At 33.8% G+C, this 19,032-nt stretch overlaps 1 protein-coding gene across 2 annotated transcripts in view; it reads right to left on the bottom strand.

Annotated features, from left to right (window-relative positions):
• Nucleotides 1-19,032, bottom strand: part of GRB14 (growth factor receptor bound protein 14) — a 155,466-nt gene that overhangs the window by 18,894 nt on the left and 117,540 nt on the right. For both annotated transcript variants that reach the window (XM_044666557.1, XM_044666558.1), the window contains 3 exons: nt 18,750-18,871; nt 11,812-11,886; nt 8,309-8,446 (listed from right to left, as the gene is read on the bottom strand). In XM_044666557.1, coding sequence (XP_044522492.1) covers nt 8,309-8,446; nt 11,812-11,886; nt 18,750-18,871 — 335 coding nt within the window. The remainder of the gene's footprint in view (nt 1-8,308; nt 8,447-11,811; nt 11,887-18,749; nt 18,872-19,032) is intronic.

The raw sequence follows: 19,032 nt of genomic DNA, 5'->3' as shown, positions 1-19,032 counted from the left end.
TACATAATACACTATACACAGCATCAGTTTGAGCTATAGAACTATATATTAAATTAGTGGATAGTGAACTATGTCTGAATTTAAAGGCAAAGCAGAATCTTGATCATTTCTTCCCTAGGAAATCAATGATATTTATTTAGTATGTGGTCATGGGAAATTACTAGGTCATTTTGCATCTCTGGTAGGTTAATAACACATGGTTGTGCTAGAGTTTTTGCTTTAAAGTTTAATCAGAGATGGTCCAAGCTCTTATAATTCTAAGAGGCTATATCTCTCGAGGCAACATAAACAAGGAAACATGCAGAAAACAATGGCAAGAAGACTGGGATGGAAGTCAGGATGTAAGAATTTCATTCGCAACTATGCTATTCTGTACTAATCATCTCTGACCTTTAATTTCTTAGTAAAATCATAAAGTTATGAGACTTCCAAATGAGAAATAATCTACTACATTCTGAAGTAATCCAATATGCTTTTGCGGGGTCATCATTGCTAGAGAATTTTTTTTAATGTAGAAATTAAATCTACATCAGCCATTGTAACTTCCACCCATTGCTCCAAGTTCTTCCCTTAAGGATAAATATGAAGTTTAGGTTAATCTCATGTACATATAATCATTTAAATCTTTAAAGGTAGAAATAGTTATGTCTTCTCTAAATCTCTCCTCAAAATTTCTTAAACTGGCATGACATGACTTCAAGGTCCTTCTCCATTCTGGTTTTCTTCCTCCAAGTATTATCCAAATTAGAAACAAACATAATAGTCCAGCAGTTTTCTGACCAAGATACACTACAGCAAAGCAGACGTTTTTCTTGTTCTAAGTACAGTACTTCTCTTAATAAAGACTAAGATTACATTTGCTTTTTATGCTTTTAATGAGTGTAATGGACTTGATAATCTCTAAAAGTTTTATCTAACTCAAATACCTTATGATCCAGAGGGCAGAGGCAAGATGGTAGATTAGAAACAGCCCACTCTCAACATTCTCCTCCAAATAACTTTAAAATAATTCTTTCCATCACATTTTGGAGTGGCAGACACAACAAAAGGTCAGAGTGAGATATTTTTCTAGCCTAAAACAATTTAGGGGACCTATAGGAAGAGTCTATAACCCAAGGATGGGAGTCAATCCAGAAAAAGAAGAAGCAGTTCCAATCAAGAGCTTCATTTCTCAAATATATGCAGAGTAAAGAAATGAATCAAATTTCTAAAGGCAAAAGCCATTCCCCAATTAATAAATGGTTAAAGAATATGATTAGGTAATTTTCAGAAGAAAAAAATTAAAACTATCAATTGTCATGTAAAAGATTCTCTATGTTACTATTGAATATGGAAATACAAACTAGTACAACTGAGATATTTACACTTATTAAAAATGACAAATGCTGGAGGGGATGAAAGGAAAATGGGTACACTAACAAACTGCTGGTACAGTAGTGAACTGGTCCAACCATTCCAGAAAACAGTTTCAAACTGTGTCAAAGGGTTATAAGATTCTGCATGCCCTTTGACCCTACCATGTCACTAATAAACCCCGAAGAGATCAAACAAAAGGAAAAAAAGACATATATGTACAAAAATGTATATAGTATTTCTTTTGTGTGGTGGCAAAGAATTGGAAATCAAAGGGATAGTCAGCAACTGGGGAATGGCTGAACAAGTTGTAGCATATTATTAGGATAGAGTACTATCATGCTATAAAAAATGATGATGGGGTAATTTCATAAAACATGGCATGGCCTATATGAACTGATGCAACAAAGTAAAGGGAGAAGAATTAGGAGATGATTGTGCACAGAACAGCAATATTATAATGATAATCAACTGTAAAAGACTTGGCTACCACAATCAATACAATGCTCCAAGACAATTCCAAAGGAATCTTGATTAAAAAATGCAATCTACTTTCAAAGAGAGAACTGATAAGCTCTGCAGGAAAACTGAAGGACAATTTTCTTACTTTATTTCTTGATTTTTTATAATATTGCCAATATGGAAATATGTTTTATATAATTTCACATGTGGGTAGGAAGGATGGAGAGAATTTAGAAATCAAAATTTTAAAAAATTATGCTTAAATAAATAAATAATATAGTTGAAATCTTTTTTTCATTTACGTGTAAAAGTAATTTTTGACAATTCTTTTCTGACATTTTGCAATTCATATTCTCTTGCCATCCTCCAACCTAGGTGGTAAATGGTCTTATGTAGGTTATACCAGTGCTGTCATTTTATTATATTATCCATGCTAGACAGAAAATATATATCACACATACAAAAAAAAACTCATGAAGGAAACAGAATGAAAGATGGTGTGCTTTGAACTGTAATCTGATTTTAACAGTTCCTTCTGTGGCTATGAATAGCATTTTTTATCATGAGTCTCTTGGGGTTGTCTTAGAATCTTGTTTTCCTTTTAATAGTTTAGTCCACATCATTGTATATCATACGATTGTATGATCATCATACAATGTTTCTGTTATTGTACACAGTGTTTCTTCCTGGTTCTGCTCACTTACTTTTCATCAGTTCATAAAAGTCTTCCCAGGTTTCTCTGAACTCCTCCTATCCATCATTTCTTAAAGCACAACAGCATTCCATTACAAAAATAATATATATATATACACACACACATATATATATACACACACATACATATATGTAAAGACTTTTTGTCCCCACATATGTTTATAATATATATCATTATCAAAGATCTGACAATGATTAAAACTATTAGACATGGTACAACCTAGGACTTGCCATTAAGAAAAAAGAGAAAAAAATCTCTATCACATATGAGAAGATAAAGGTCTTCTGAGAAAAAGAAATAAGCAGACTTATCAATAAATAACTTGGTTTTCTTTCAAGATCAAAATAAAATCTTCTCTGAATGATGATACTATAGGTAACCAAAGAACTGGATCATTGGAAAGTGAGTGATAAAGTCAAGCTAAAGAGACTTGAAAATGCAATTGAAATTCTCGGCAGGAAGCAAAATTCAAATAATAGTGCTTTATGGAAGGATGGGGAAAAATCAGGTGGCCAAAGGTATAAACTTAAGGAAGAAGAAGATCCCTATGGAATTGGCAATAACTCTAGAGAGCTGAAAAAAATCTGACCACCTAAAAGCAAAAGAGAAGGAAATAAAGTTTTCTAAATACAGACAAAGAGGATTTTGAAGTTAACAATTATGCCAGAGAATTTAAATAGTTTTTGATGTTGTTTTTCAATCTATCATGAAAGTTTTTCCTTATATTTATTCTGTAGAGGGAGGAAAGGGGATGGAGAATGAGAGGATTATTGTTGTAGAAAGGAATGTTGCTCATTACTTGGGAAAGTGAGCATGCCACTGTCCTTCAAGACCTGAAAGGAAATAAATGCAAAAAGGGTTTTAATGTTCACTATTGTAGCCTAAGTGGCAGTCTGCAAAAGAAAGAAAATCTTCCTGTTTGTAATAACCAAATTAACTTCCCAAGGCAGAAAGGATGGGATGAACAGCAATAACTCGCTCTTATATAGTGTTTTATAGTTCATGAATTACTTCCTTATAATTACCTTGTGATATAACTAGTTTAAGTGTTATTTATAAGAAAACCAAGATTTAGTGTGGTCAAATTTATTCATTCATTCAGTAAGTCTTTATTAAGCCCCACTATTAACCAGATATTAAGACAGGAAACTTTTCATCTTTGGGAAGGGGACAAAGGGAAGGGAGAAGCAAAATACATACACATTTAAGTAAATACAAAATTTATACAAAGTAAATTCAAAGTAACTCCCAAGAGGATCAGGAAAGGCCTTTTATAGGAGGTCACATTTCTGTCGAGGGCACATAACTGATAAATGTCAGGGCCAGAAGTCAAGGCTATATCTCTTGATTCTTTTTTTTTAAATTGAAACCCTTACTTTTCATCTTAGAATCAATACCGTGTATTGGTTCTAAGACAGAAGAGTGGTAAGGGTTAGGCAATGGGGGTTAAGTGACTTGCCCAGGGTCACACAGCTGGGAAGTGTCTGGGGCCAGATTTGAACCTTAGACCTTCCATCTCTAGACCTGGCTCACAATCCACTGAGTTACTCAGCTGCACCCTACATCTCTTGATTCTTAACACAGCTTTCTCTTCATTTTATGTAGTATTTATCTTCCTCCATTAGAATGTCACCTCACTGAAGACAGAAACTTATCTTTCTTCTTGTATATGTATTCTCAGCACTTAGCATAATGATTTATACAGATTAAGCATAAATGTTTGCTGACAAAGGTATTCAGTTCAGTGGACCAACCACAAGCTGACCTTTCAGTAGTTTACATACATGGGAAGAGAGAGACACATAAAGAGATAGGATGCTCTAAAAGTCTTAATGCATTTTAAGTGTTTAGGCTGTTTTAAGCTACTAGACTAGAGCTTAAAGATGCATTAAGCCATTTGGGACACCATCAGAATGTGTGTGTGAGCGATGAGGTTCCAATGAGCTGAGCCTTAAACTAAAAAAAAATGGATGACAGTAGGCTATGTTCTATTTTTATAATTGTGGGGCCCCTGTCTTTCTGAATTTTTAATATTTTTATTAATTTATTAATTTTTAATATTAATATTCTTCCAAAGAAGACAACGTATGGTTGTAAACCAAGGAATAACCCAGCCTCTAAAGAATTAAAGTTTCAGATCACCCATGGGATAATGGGATATCTGAACAAGCTGTAGTATATATAGTCAATGAACAATTAAACAGAAGAAATTCATCAAAGAAACATTTTACCAAAAAAAGGAATCATGAAGTAAGGTGGAGGAGTCTGGTCCTAATACTAAATTCTAAATCAAAGTCCAAGATAGAAGATATAAGTAAAAAGAAAGATAGATTATGGGTTAAAATGTTCAAAAGGAAATCCAGAAAAAGAGAATAACTCCCTAACTCCAAGCAGAAAATCAAAGGAAAAACAGCTGACTACAAAGACTACAAGGGTACCTGCAAGAAATTAAACCTGAGATTTTAAATTAAATGGAAATCATATCTAGAAGTCTTTGAAAGGGGATTAAAAGTGTAGAACAGAAGACTGTGAACCTCAACTAGGAAACAGATTCCTTAAAAACTAGAAAAATCCCAAAATAAATGATGATAAGAAGATATAAAAGATCATAATAAAAGACTGAAAAACCAAAGAGAGTGTAAAGAACTTACTATTAAAAATAACTTACCTAGCAAACAAGAGGTTAAGACAATAATCTAGGATTTATCATACTTTCCCGAAAACATGACCAAAATAAAGCCTGGTACCATATTTTAATAAGTCATAAATGAAAACTGTAGCAATTTTAATTAGAACCAAAAGACGAAGTGAAAATAGAATGAATTCTTAATCTACCAACAATATCCAGAAAGAAACCTCCAAATGAAAACTCCTAGGAATGTCATAAACAAAATCCAGTACTACAGCTCAAGCAAAATATAATGCAGGAAGTATGAAAGAAAGAATTCAAGTATCAAAGAATTACAATTAAAAGAATACAAAACTTGTCGGTTGTTACCATAAACACAAGAAGCTTGTGGAATGCAATATTACAAAAAGCAAGAACTAAGAATATAACTTACCTAGTAAAAGTTAGTATAACCCCGCACGATTTAAAAAAAAAAGGAGGTAGGGGCAACCTTTAATAGAATAAAGATCCTTCAATATTCCTAATGAAAAGACCAAATCTGAATAGAAACTTAGAAATTCAAACAGAGGAGTCAAGAAACCTAAAAAGTTAAAAACATTTGAGGTTGTTACCTAAAAAGGGTTAATATTTCCTGTATACAATAATAACAGGCTTGTATTCTAATGCAGAAGAACAATCAAGTATACCCTCAAAACCTCAGGGAAAAAAAAGGAAGAAATGTGAAGAAATACACTAGGAAAGCAAGGAAGAAGTAGAGGAAATAGTTATGATTTCTCATTAGTAAGTGCTTAAGAAAAGGGGTATTAGCCATGGAGAAAGGAATAGGAGTGGTCACCACATGAACTTCACACTTGTATGAAGCCAGACTAAGGAGTTCAGTATACATAGACACACACAAATAATAAATAGACATGTTTAATAAAGAAATACATTAAAATCAATTGAGAAACAGGAAGAGACAGGGAAAGGCTGGCTTAAGAGAGAAATTAGAATCTCGGGGGATGGGAGGGAAGTGAGGGAGGAGAAGGAACAGTTTCATTCAAGACACAAATTTCAACTTTGGAAAACAGATTGTGAAGAAGTATTTAAAGAGAAAAAAAAAGAATGGATAAGAACCAATGATCAGGATCTAGAAAAAAGAAGAAGAAGGGTCAGAACAATCCAAGAAACTTACTTCACTTACAGAGCATTAGCATCCATCTCATTCTATTCAAGTTATACTACAACTATGCTGAAACACCCCCCAAAAAAAATTCCCCAAAAATGGAAAATAATGTATTTGCACAAAAATATGTACAGCATTTCTTTTCATGGCAGCCCCGAAGTAGAAACTAAGTAGTATCCTACTTCTGGGGTATGGCTAAACAAATTATGGCATATCAGTGAAATAGATATAATATTATGCCATAAGAAATAATTAAATAGACAATTCTAGGTGAAATTATTTAGACCTTTATGAACTAATGCAAAGGGAAGTGAGCAGAACCAGGAGAACAATGTATAGAATGGTCACATTAAGAGAAAAACAACTGAGAGACTTTAGCACTCTGAACAATGCAATGGAAAACCATGAGTCCCAAAAGAATGAAAATGAAACAAACATACTACTCACTTTCTAACAAAGAAGTGATGAACTCAAAATGCAAAAAGAAAAATACATTTTGGGCATGAATAATAAGGAAATTTGTTTTGCAATATAATAAGTATTTGCTTTTACAAGCTTGGTTCTTTTTTTGTTTGTTTTATTTGTTTGTTGGGAAAATGACAAGAAAAGATAGTGGGAGGGATGAATGGATAAAAATATATGTTATATGAAATAAACTTTTAAAAAAGTTTTTAAATGATGAAAGAGAAGGATTTAAAAAAATCTGTAAATATTAATATGAATTAATACAGAATAAAATGATCAGAACCAGAATATTTTATACAAAAAATACCATATTATATGGAAAAATAATTTTAAAATGCTTGAGAACTCAGTGCAGGGATAAACCACTACATCAGAGGGTGGGGAAACAGGTGGAAAATGTAAAGGACAAATAGAGATACATATTTTGGATGTAGTGTGTGGATTTGTTTGCTTAACTAGCCATACCAAATACTTTTGAAAACTGGGGTTTTGCTTCTGGAGGTGAATGGAGGCATAATTTATTTAGACTTTGAAAAAGTCTGACAAGGTTCCATTTTAAAGGCTATTTTAAAAGCCTGTATGGAATTAGATGATTAGATTATTTGTTACAAGAGGACATTTTTTAAAATTGGGGGCAGGGATTCATAGATGGAGAGTAGCTAATAAGAGGGATGCCAAAAAATAAAGAAGAAAGAAAAAAAGAGTCACTCTCATTATTTAAAATTACAGAAGATAAGAGGAGTTTGGGATAGAGACACAAACAAGGAGGATATCTTTGAAGCCAGTACATTGAATTAAGTATATTTTTAAGTCTCACATACTTAAGATTGTTGTTTCATATTTTAAAAATGACATGTCACGTTTCTCACTTGACTATAAGTTTCATAAGGACAAGAGATAACATGAACAAATCACCTTGCACAAATCAGACACTCAGTAAATATTAATTTAATTAATTTGGTTGAATCACTTATGTTATAGAATTCCCAAAGAAATTTAAATACTGGTAATTAAGTGAAGTCTACTGATTCAGCAGAGAATACTGATTGTATTTTACTGTGATTTTGAATTGATGACCTAAAGCTTTACAAAAACAGGTGACAGGACAGAAGTGACCATAATTTGTCAACCCCCAGTCGAGAGGGCATAGGGTAAAAAGTAAAGCACCTGACAATGAGTGCATGAGTACATGACCTCTGTATATGATATAGATAAGTATCTTTTGCGTTCTTCTTGCCCTTAACCTTAAATCATTATTTCCTTCTTATTTTCAATTTATCTAGTGCAAATATTCTAGTTCTTTTTTTCTCTTTAATTCTTACTTGTCTTTTTTATTTCTTTATTGATGATTGTACCTCTAACTCACCAATTTTTTTTATTAAAAAACCATAAATTGTCCCAAATGCATAAATGAATTATTTTAACTTCAATTGACCAAATTAAAAGTCTCAACTAAATTGCATCTCACCTTATTCATAATGACCACACGGCATACAAGATATCATTTGTTTCTACCCACCTTTGATGTCCCTTTAGTTGAATAATATAAACCTGATCTTCTTAGAATAAAATAAATCTTCTTCCAGGACTTTTTCCCCTGCTCTTTTGCATGTAAGAAACCATGTATTTCCGGATATGTGCTAGAACTCAGAAAATTCTGAAAGAAAAAATTAAAGACACTTATTCCCTGACTAAAGATCAGGCTGAACTTCATTTTTAATGTAAATGAAAATATGAGTTTCTGTATATATTTAAAATATTGAGCAAGGTGTTGACTACACTCATGAAGCCACAGAAATGGCAGTTTATTTTTAAAAGAAAAAATCAATAAGTATACTGCCACATAGAAGAGCTCAGACAGAACTTTTAAATTTAAATGTCTGTAACCAACCAAGACAGTAATTAAATAGTGACACAGCCATTTAACATACCTATTAGCCCTAATGAATACATTTGAAAACTGGGGTTTTGCATCTGATGATGGATAGATATATAATTTATTGAGATTTTGAAAAAGCCTTTGACAAGGCTTCACTGCAAAGACTATTAAAAAATCCATATAGGATTAAATGAGAAATGAGAGCAATATAATACTGTATCAATGTACCAAAAACATTAAACTTGAAACCAAAAGAATTTGGTTAAACTCCTATGCCTGATACTATCTAGCTAAGTGATCATGGATAAACAAAAAAAAAATAAAAATTCCTTATCATCACTCATCCTCAGTTCCCTCATCAATAAAACAGAGATAATACAGTATAATAGTATTGTAAGGAAAATAATTTCTAAATGATTAAAAAGTTATGTATACCTAAATTATCGTCAGTATTCACAATAAACCGTTGGAATAGGGGAGACATTGTTGCCACTTCCAAACATTCTTCTCCACTGCCACTGTGTTGTAGAATTACTGATGGAACCCCCAGGAAACCCAGGTGAGTCCTAAGTGCTACAGTGGTCCCTGTCTCACCCCTAAGGTATCAAGACAGTAATGCCTTCCTCTTGCTATTCTATCATGAAATACTAGATTTGAAAGGGAGCTTGAAGATGATTTTGTCCAATTTTTATCTCTCCCTGCATCTCCCCAACATCCACTTCTAATTCCAGGGACTGGCATTCATAGTTTTTCTGTACAGGGCACTCTGGCTTCCTACTCTCGGTTGGCATTTACTTGGGTTGCGGTTAGTGTGTGTCTATATGAGAAGAGGGTATGGAGGAATGATTACCAGGTTCCCAAGCCAATGAGAACTTCATAAGTTTTTGCAGGAAATGACAAATTTCAACAACATGGAAGGAAACAGCACATAAAGGTGTGGGGTCATTGCTATCACCTCTCCCCAAGGTGCTTTCAAAACAAGGAAAATAGAAGAAGAGATGCTAAGAAAATGTGATGCCTCCCTGTAGAATAAGAGGCAAATAAAACAAAAGACATGACCTAGATATCTAGACCACCTGTAAAAAAATCCAAATCAGTCAGAAAGTATTCTTGATTCTTCACTTGGAAGAATGTGGCTTCCCATTGTCACTATCCTCCTGGAAGTTTCTCATTTTGACCTGATATGGGGAAGCAGTCAAGCCAAATTACTTTAAATATTGTAACATTCAGGCCACAAGAGACTTCTAGGACTTCCAAAAGGTGGCTATGGCAGTCAGCAAACTATAAGTGTCAATCGTCTTACCCCAGATGTGATATTCAGGGCCTCTTCCTCCTCACATGATAAATGAGGGAGGTGAAATTTCAGTTTTGCTCAAAGTAGAAAGGAATTCTCCTTAGGGTCCTCAGTTGCCATAGATTTCCCCTAAGAGATATCTTATGGTTTTAGTTAACCTCTCATATCTTAAGAGTCCCTTGGTGACAAAAGAAGTGATAATAATAAGAGCAGAGGAGGTGGTATCACCGACTAATAATCAGTTGTTTCCATATGAATTAGATCATTTAAATTGTGACCATAAAACAAAACATTAGAGCACAATTTATTTTTGAAAATCGGGAAGAAAAACAAAAATGTAGCATTTCAGATATAATTATAAGGAAAATATAATTATTTGGACTACAATTAAAATTTGTAAAAGTACAGAGATAGCAATTATGAAATATTCTACTGGATAAATAGCTCTATAGATGATTCAGATTAAATAGGTTAAGTCATTTACTTATATTTATTACTTTCTTTTTAGAGAAAAGGACAAGTCTTTCCACTGACTAGACTGCATGCTTCTTGATTGCAGGGCCCATGATATTTCCTTGGGTCTGTAAATTTATCTTTTACCATGCTTGATAAGTATTTGTTGATAACAAGCCGCACTTCTGAAAGATTTCAGATTTACCATAAACTGAAATATGCTAACATCATTCCAAAAGACTGCTAAAAATAAATGTTATGCATCTGATCTTTGTTCTAGAAACAAAATACAAATGAGGAAAAAATGTTATTTTCTGTTCTTGAAAGAAACTAACATTTCAAAGTGAAAGAAAATAACATTTCAAAATGTTTCTTAGCTTTTGTAGCTCACCCTGTGGAAATTCCAGCAGTTACAGAGAAATTGCTTAATGATTGCTTGTTAGAAGTAACATCAGATCAATGGCATTATAATCAACTAATCTATCTGAAAAAAACTCAAATCACTTTTCCTTCAAGTGAACTTTCTGGGGAATAAGTATCATAAGCCACTACTACATGAAGAAGCAATCATGTCACATATCTTTGTATTGTTCTCAGTCAAGTAACCTTTTCTCCTAATCCCACTAAAATTCTCCAAACACTGGTAAGAACAACCAACAAGCTGGAAAAGTATTTTGTGGACCTTTAACGCTCTTTTGTAAATCTTTAATTTTATATTTGAAACTTTTTGATCATGAAAAAAGGTTGAATGGGTTTGAACTATTTATAAAAATCTACCTCTCGGTGTTTCTTTATTGAAAAATTTTCCCACTTCTTTGCATTTGTTGTTTATTTTCTAATAAAAAAATAGAAGAACAAACTAAGATATAAAGATCACATGGTAAGGCTTTGCTTCTATTAGTGGTAAGAAGTAGTTGTGATAACAATATTATATCTTAATGTCTTGGGCAAGTGACATACCAGAAGAACATCTTATAGCAGTAGTACTACATGGAGTATGCTGATTTAGAATGTGCCAAGTTATCTTTTAAATGTTCTGTCTTTCCCTTATCTGTCTTTCTCTGATTCTTTTTCCCCAATCCCCTCTCCCTCCTCATCTTTCCTTCTCCACATGCCTGTTAATATCATAGTCACTTCCCATTGGGTGTATTACTCCTAGGAATAAAGTCTTTTTTTTTTGTTAAAAAAATAGCCAAACGAAATATAGTCAAAATGAACCAACCTGCTAGCTTTTCTGAATCTATTCATTTTTGTTTGGTTTTTATTTTTACTTCTTTAAAAAAATCCAATCACCCATAAAAAGTTCTTAAAACCGAGGCATATATAAAAGTAAAAGTTTCAAACCAACTTTTTTATGAAATTTTTGATGACTTATTTCAATGAAAATATGAAATACCTGTAAAACAGGAGCTTGAGAGAGTTCTCCATTGGTTTCAGTTGCAAAAGACACCATCTGCTCCGGGAAAAAATTCTGTTTAAAAAAAATGTCAAACCATATTATATTGTGACTTAAAAGGATATAATATGTTTGGCTTTCTTTAAAAATGGCCATCCAAAGAACTGGAAACTATGAGAATGTCCATCAATTTGGGAATGGCTGAAGAAATTGTGGTATATGTTGGTGATGGAATACCATTGTGCTATAGGAAGTGATAAGCAACATGTTTTCAGAAAAAGCTGAAAAGATCTGTGGGAACTGATGCAGAGCAATATAAGCAGAACTGGGAGCACATTGTACACAATAACAGCAATGTCAGACGATGATTATCTGTGAAAACTTGGCTGCTCTCAGCAATGCAATGATCTGGGACAATCCTGAAAGACTTATGATGGGGAATGCTATCCACCTGAAGAGAAAGAACTATTGAAGTCATCTTTCACATCAGTGCATCTTTTGGTCTTATTTTGGGATTTTGATTACGTACGAGTTTGCTCTTAAATCAATGTCCAATATGGAAGTATGTTTTACTTGACAATAATAAAATTTAATTTTTTAAAAAATGGCCACCAGGGGCAGCTGGGTAGCTCAGTGGATTGAGAGCCAGGCCTAGAGACAGGAGGTCCTAGGTTCAAATCCGGCCTCAGCCACTTCCCAGCTGTGTGACCCTGGGCAAGTCACTTGACCCCCATTGCCTACCCTTACCAATCTTCCACCTAGAAGTCAATACACAGAAGTTAAGGGTTTAAAATTTAAAAAAAAAATGGCCACCAAAGACTCAATGATACCCAACTTAGATTTGGCTAGGACCTTGGAAAGTCATCCATTCTGCATCCTAATGAGGTTAAGTGACTAACTCAAGTCAAAGGGGACTATGAAGAGCAGGCAGTAATATAATGCTGATAAAAAGAAGCAGGATATAATGGGGATATGATTTACTAGAAATAAAACATCATCATCAAAAATTGTGAGGAAAACCTTCTACCATACTTAGTTCCTGTCTGTTTGTTCTAGATAGAACTCTTGTTTTATAGCTATTTATAACAGGATGGAAAAAATCCTGAGGAAGATTCAAAGAAATCAGAAAATAATTAAAGATCTAAAAAGAAAGGCCCAATGAATGTAAATCACAAGAAGTAAGATTGCTAAATGCTGATTAAAAAAATGAATTGACTTTAAGTATTTACTGAAAATGTTGGCTACTTCCATAAAGAGGCAGTTAGGCTTTAAGAAATATATATATATAGATATATAAAATATATATTGATATAAAGAGGAACAGGACTTCTAAGGAGAATCAGCTTAACATTCTCCTATGGTCCTTATCAAGGCAGCTAGATGGCACATTGGATAGATTTCAGAACCTGGAATCAGAAAGACCTAAATTCAATCTAGCCTCAGATACTTATTAGCTGTGTGGCCCTGAGCATTTAACTTCTGTTTGCCTTAATTCATTGGAGAAGGAAATGGTAAACCACTAGATTATCTTTGCCAAGAAAACCCCACAGACAATATGATCCCAGAGCTCACAGGGTAACCAAGAATTGGAAATGACTAAACAACAATAGTTTTTGTCATGATAAAAGTGAAATCATTTTCATTATCAAGAATAACCAAAGTGGAGAAAAGGAGAAAAAGAAACATATCAGAATCTCTCCTGTTAATTTAAGACCACTGTATTATGAATTATGGATTATGGATTATGTATCTGAACTATATACATAGGTAACTAAAACTCCTGGGTCTCACCTACTATACTGAAAAACTTAACTAGACAGGGCCCTGGTTGACAGTCATTTGTCTAGTTTGCATTCAAACTCTCCAATGTGGTAGGATTTTCCAGCCTTTGTGTTCCATTGATATGCTCTGTGAGGACTCAGGCTCATCTGTGCCCCATGATGAGGCATCAGACTACTCTGGTGGAGATGCTGAATAATACTCTGTGTTACAATGATGTCTATCTGTCTCTTTGATTCCTCCTAAACTGAATGCTCCCAAGGGCAAAGAACATGACTTATTTAAGCTTTTTATCTTTCCCAGTATTCAAAGAGAAGCAATCATGGTTTTGCACATAGTAAATTAAACTCAAATCAGAAAGACTTGAGTTTTAAGTGCTCCCCCTGACACATACTGGTTGTGTGACCAACCCTCAGTGCTCTAAGCAACTAATACCATCACTTATTTTTTTAATTATCAAATATACTCTATTTTCCCAATTACATGGAACAAGAATTTGCAACATCAACATGCATTTTCAAAAATTATGAAATCCAAATTATTTCCTTCCCTCCTTTCCCTCTTTCTCTTGGAAATAGCAAGCAATTTCATTTGAGTTATACTAAGTGTTATCATGCAAAACATACTTCCATATTGGTCATTGTTGTAAGATAATATTCATATAAAACCAAAACACCAAAATAAAAACATAGATAAATTAATGTGGAAAACAGAATGCTTTGACCTGCAACTGACTCCAGTACTTCTTTCTCTGGTGGTTAGAGCATTCTTTGTCCTAGATCCTTCCAAACTGTCCTGGATCACTGTATTGATGAGAGTAGCTAAGTCTATCACAGTTGATCATCATACAATATTGCTGTTACTGTGTACAATGTTCTCCCAGACCTACTTACTTCACTCCGCATCAGTTCATGTAGATCTTTCCAGCTTTTTCTTAAATCATCTGGATCATCATTTCTTATGCAACGATGGTATTCTATCGCTATCATATACCACAGTTCGTTCACAGACCCTGTAGTGGCATTACAGGATCAAAAGGTATGCACAGTTTTATAGCCCTTTGGGCATAGTTCCAAAATGCCCTCCCAAATGGTTGGATCAGTTCATAACACCAACAATGCATTAGTGTCCCAATTTTGCCACATCTCCTCCAACATTTATCACTCTCCTCTACTGTCCTATTAAAGCCTATCATTTAAAAGATTCTGAATTCTTGAAAGAAGATGTTTACTTGCATTGATAGAAGGAGGTTCCTCATTAAGACATTCCCTATAGCAATAAAATCACAGGTCCATTCCTAATTCCTGTTCTTGTCATTGTGCTTACCTCTGTACACAGGAGAAATTTAATAAATGTTTCTGGAACTGAATTTGATGCCTCTTCTTATGTCTCTTTCACAAACATTATAATGCAAAATCTCCCCTACTCTCGACCAGCTAACTCTTTGATTCTAAGGACTGTTTCATCTTTGTCTTAGTATCCACAGCACCTTAAACACAGCAGGCGCTTAATAAATGTTTGCTGCACTGAATTTGTTGTTCAGGATGCTCAGGTTTCTGCAAGTGTAAGGGAGGCGGTTAATGTAAATAATCCCAAAGAGAGACTAAGAGAGAAGGCTCACCATTAAGCAGTCTGGGAATCCTTTTCTGATGCAATAACCTAACCATCAACATTCTTGAATGCCTTTATGGAAACGTAACTACATGATCATGGCCTTTTTCTTCTGGTTATATAAAATCAAATAAAATAGCTAGTTAAGGAATAAAAGACTCTGTATCTAAAGCATGTATTCGACATTAAGACCATCACTGTGGCACATCTCTTTAGACATGAATTTTAATTTCCTGTTTTTAATAAAGATGCACACCAAGGAAATACACTTTCCACTAAAACTATGCTCTGATTTAATTTTTACTCTAACTATTATTTTCTTCATAAGGAATCATCCTATTATTTCCCAAATCCCAGTTCTAGCATGCTGTTAGAATCTAAACTCCCAGGGACTTAGGCCCATATCTTAATTATCTTTATACTTCCCCCATTGCCTAGCATGAGATTTTACATATAGTAGGCACTTAAAAACTGTTAGTGGATGAATAAAATAATATAGTAAAAGAAAACAGAATATAAAAAGGATCTTTTATGATTTGAACAACACTCTATTATGATATTTACTATGAATATTTCTTACAGGATAATTCTAATAATGAAAAACTAATGGCAGAAATATGCACAGATGTAGAAATAAATCAATTTAAAACAATGAATACATTGAATATTCATAATTTGCCAAATAATAGTATTTTTAAGTTATACAGATTTCTTTCCTATATTAAAGTTGATATCAATTAAAAAAAAAAACAGGAAATCTGTATCCCAGTTACCATGTATGAACAATTGTCAAAAAAAGTCAGCCTGATTGAACCCCAGAGAAGTATATATTCTAGCTTGAAAGCCATGGTTTGGATAGATCAGGACCAGGCCTGAAATCATAAATATCTGGTTTTCAATCTGGTCTCAGATACTTCCTAACAGTGTTACCTAGGGAGGGAGGAAAAGGTCACAGAATCATCAATTTAACCATAATCTATTACATTTCCCTCATTTTACATATGAAAAAAATAAGGTACTGAGAGATTAAGTGACTTTGTTTATGGTTGCAGCCAGTGTATGAGACAAGATTTGAAACTAGGTCACTAACCTGAAATACAGTGGCCTGTGGACTATACCAATCTGTCTTTAAGACTGAGGTCATGTTGTAAAAGGTTTTAATTACCTGAGAGGAGTCACTTAAGCTTCAATTAGTCAATTTTTGGTGTTATCTGTTATACTGAGTTTGATTTCTGGAACTGGGATTTCTCAGTCAGTTTGCTTATTACCAACATTTTGTGCATTTGTATATAATCATTCAAGGCCAAGGGTCTTATTGCTGATTCTTTTTCTTGCTTTTTTTCTCCTGCAAATTTTTCTAAGTCTACTGCTATTCTTCTTATCCTGTATCTATTTTTATAGCATTTATCTTAGAAAATAAGAGTTTCCTTCCCTTCTATTTAAAGCCCTTATGGAGTAGATTTGCAAGATGTTACCCAAATGTACTCTTACTAGCCTTTGTACATAGTGACATACTTGGCAAAATAGTCCAAAAATCCACAACTCATTTTTTGACAGCATCCTATCTAACTTTTACATTCCAAATCCTGATTGTGGCAGTCACAGGAAATATGATCAATCCTCCCTAAAATACTCAGTTTCTTACTTAAGGCTTCATAATGCTTAGAAATCTTTCTGGATTATTTTTGTTAGTACTAATTGAAACTACATAATTTATCAGAAGTGAAAGGGGTACAAAAAAAGGGAAAAAAAGAAGTGGATGGTACTCCTTTGGTTTGAATGATCTGGGAGATTTTCTATGATGTTCTGGATACATGCTCTGGGAAACAAGAGATTTCTATAAGTCATGAGCAGGATGACAAATAGGAGTCTTTAGTATTCCTCAATAGAAAGTCACTAATGATCATTCCTCACTTCCTCCTCTGGTACTTTCTGGATGCTCACTGGACAGCACTGAGATTCACACCATCATTTCTTGGAGGAGGCATTGTTTCCTCCTTAGACAGTACAGTTGACTCTACTTCTATATATATTCCTTAGCTCTCAGTGTTCAGGGATCCTTCTTCCCTTTCTCCTTTGGGTCACATTCTTCCACCTTCTGACATCCTAACATGGGTCAGTATTCCCCTAGCCAGGCAGGTGGTGGCTCACTGGATAGAGCACTGGGTTTGGAGTCTAGAAGATGTGAGTTCAAATGCAGTCTCAGTAATTTATGAGCTTTGTGATCTTGGAAAGATCATTTAACCTCTCTCTGCCTCAGTTTTCTCATCTGTAAAATAAGGATAACAATAAGATCTACCTTTCAGGGGCAACTCGATTGTGCAGTGGGTAGAATACCACTTGTGTAAAGAAAACTCATTTTCATGAGATCAAATATGGCCTTAGAATGCTTAGCTGCGTGGACCTGGGGAAGTCACTTAATCCTGTATGATTCAGTTTCCTCATCTATGAAATGAGCTGAAGAAGAAAATGGCAAACCATGCAGGGACTTCTGCCAAGAAAACCCCAATTGGCATCATGATTGAAAAGACTGAAAAGTGAAAAAACTTTTGGTAGTGATGGGAGGATCAAATATTTGTGAAGAACAAAGCACAGTGCCTGGCACACAATAGACACTTAATAAATGCCTGCAGCCTTTCCTATATCTTCTTTTTATTTATTATTTTAATCTTGAAGCCACTCTTTTTTTATATTAAGGAATACTTCATTCTCCCTAATAAAGAGGCGTTCTTCAAGACCTTTTCTGGGTCTCAATGAAGGACTTTAGCCTATGCTTTGAGCATAGATAAGAATGACATGGCAAATCAAGTGTACTCAAGACAAGGTCATTGCAAAATTCACCCTGGGCTCCATAACTTTCTAGAGGCAATATCCTCAGCCATTTCTGTTCTTCCTTTTTTGTTGCTTTTTTTTAATTCTTGCTATGATGATGAATTCCATTTTTGCCACATTTAACAGAATATCCAAATGGAGATATCCAGAAAATAATTTTAAAGTAAAGAATGCCACTGCGGCCCTCTCACATTTACCAGATGAAGAAATTGAGGCTTAAAAATTTTAAATGATTTGGGTTCAAATATGGCCTCAGGAATTCCTAGTTGTGCCTACCCCTTGCCACTCTTCTTCCTTGGAACTAATACTTCGCATTGATTCTAAGACAGAGGTGAGCATTAAAAAAAAGAAGTTAAAGTGATTTGCCCAAGGTCACACAGCTAATAAGTGGCAGAACTAAAGCACACACCAGGTTTTATAACTCCTTACCCCATGTTCTTCCCATAGTACCAACTGCATCCTGTCTTTAAAACAAGAAGAATGAAACATTTTTATTTAAAGCATAGTAGAAAAAAAGTTTCATTTCAAAAAGATAAAAAGCCTACAATTTAGAAATAATTTGTAATAAATTATAGAAATATGTAATATATAATAGAAATAATTCTGGGGACATATTTATCAAAATGTTCTCTTTCTAAAATGGCATTAAGAGATAATTAAAACGAAGCACTCATTTTCCATTGCAGCATTTTGTACTACTGGTAGATATTACTTACCATTGGATTTTTAAAGAATTCATATTTGGCATAATTTTTTCTAAAGTATAGCTTATTTTCTTCTTCCATTCCCCAGTTTGACTGTACTTCAATCACCAATTCATGGTCTTCTATTGTTCTCTCTGTGAAGATCAAGAATAAATATATAGCCTTCACCGTAGCCTAGCTTCTTTATTACTATAGCAACATTAAGATTTTAATTCAATTCTAAAATAGCCAGATTAATCTTCATGTCAACATAAAATGTAACTGAGGCTGGGGATTGAAAAATAGTTGTATTCCT

The sequence above is a fragment of the Gracilinanus agilis genome, chromosome 3 (assembly GCF_016433145.1).
Source record: "Gracilinanus agilis isolate LMUSP501 chromosome 3, AgileGrace, whole genome shotgun sequence".
NCBI classification, from domain to species: domain Eukaryota; kingdom Metazoa; phylum Chordata; class Mammalia; order Didelphimorphia; family Didelphidae; genus Gracilinanus; species Gracilinanus agilis.
Note: the sequence above shows the minus strand (reverse complement) of the source record. Positions and strands in the feature narration are given on the sequence as shown.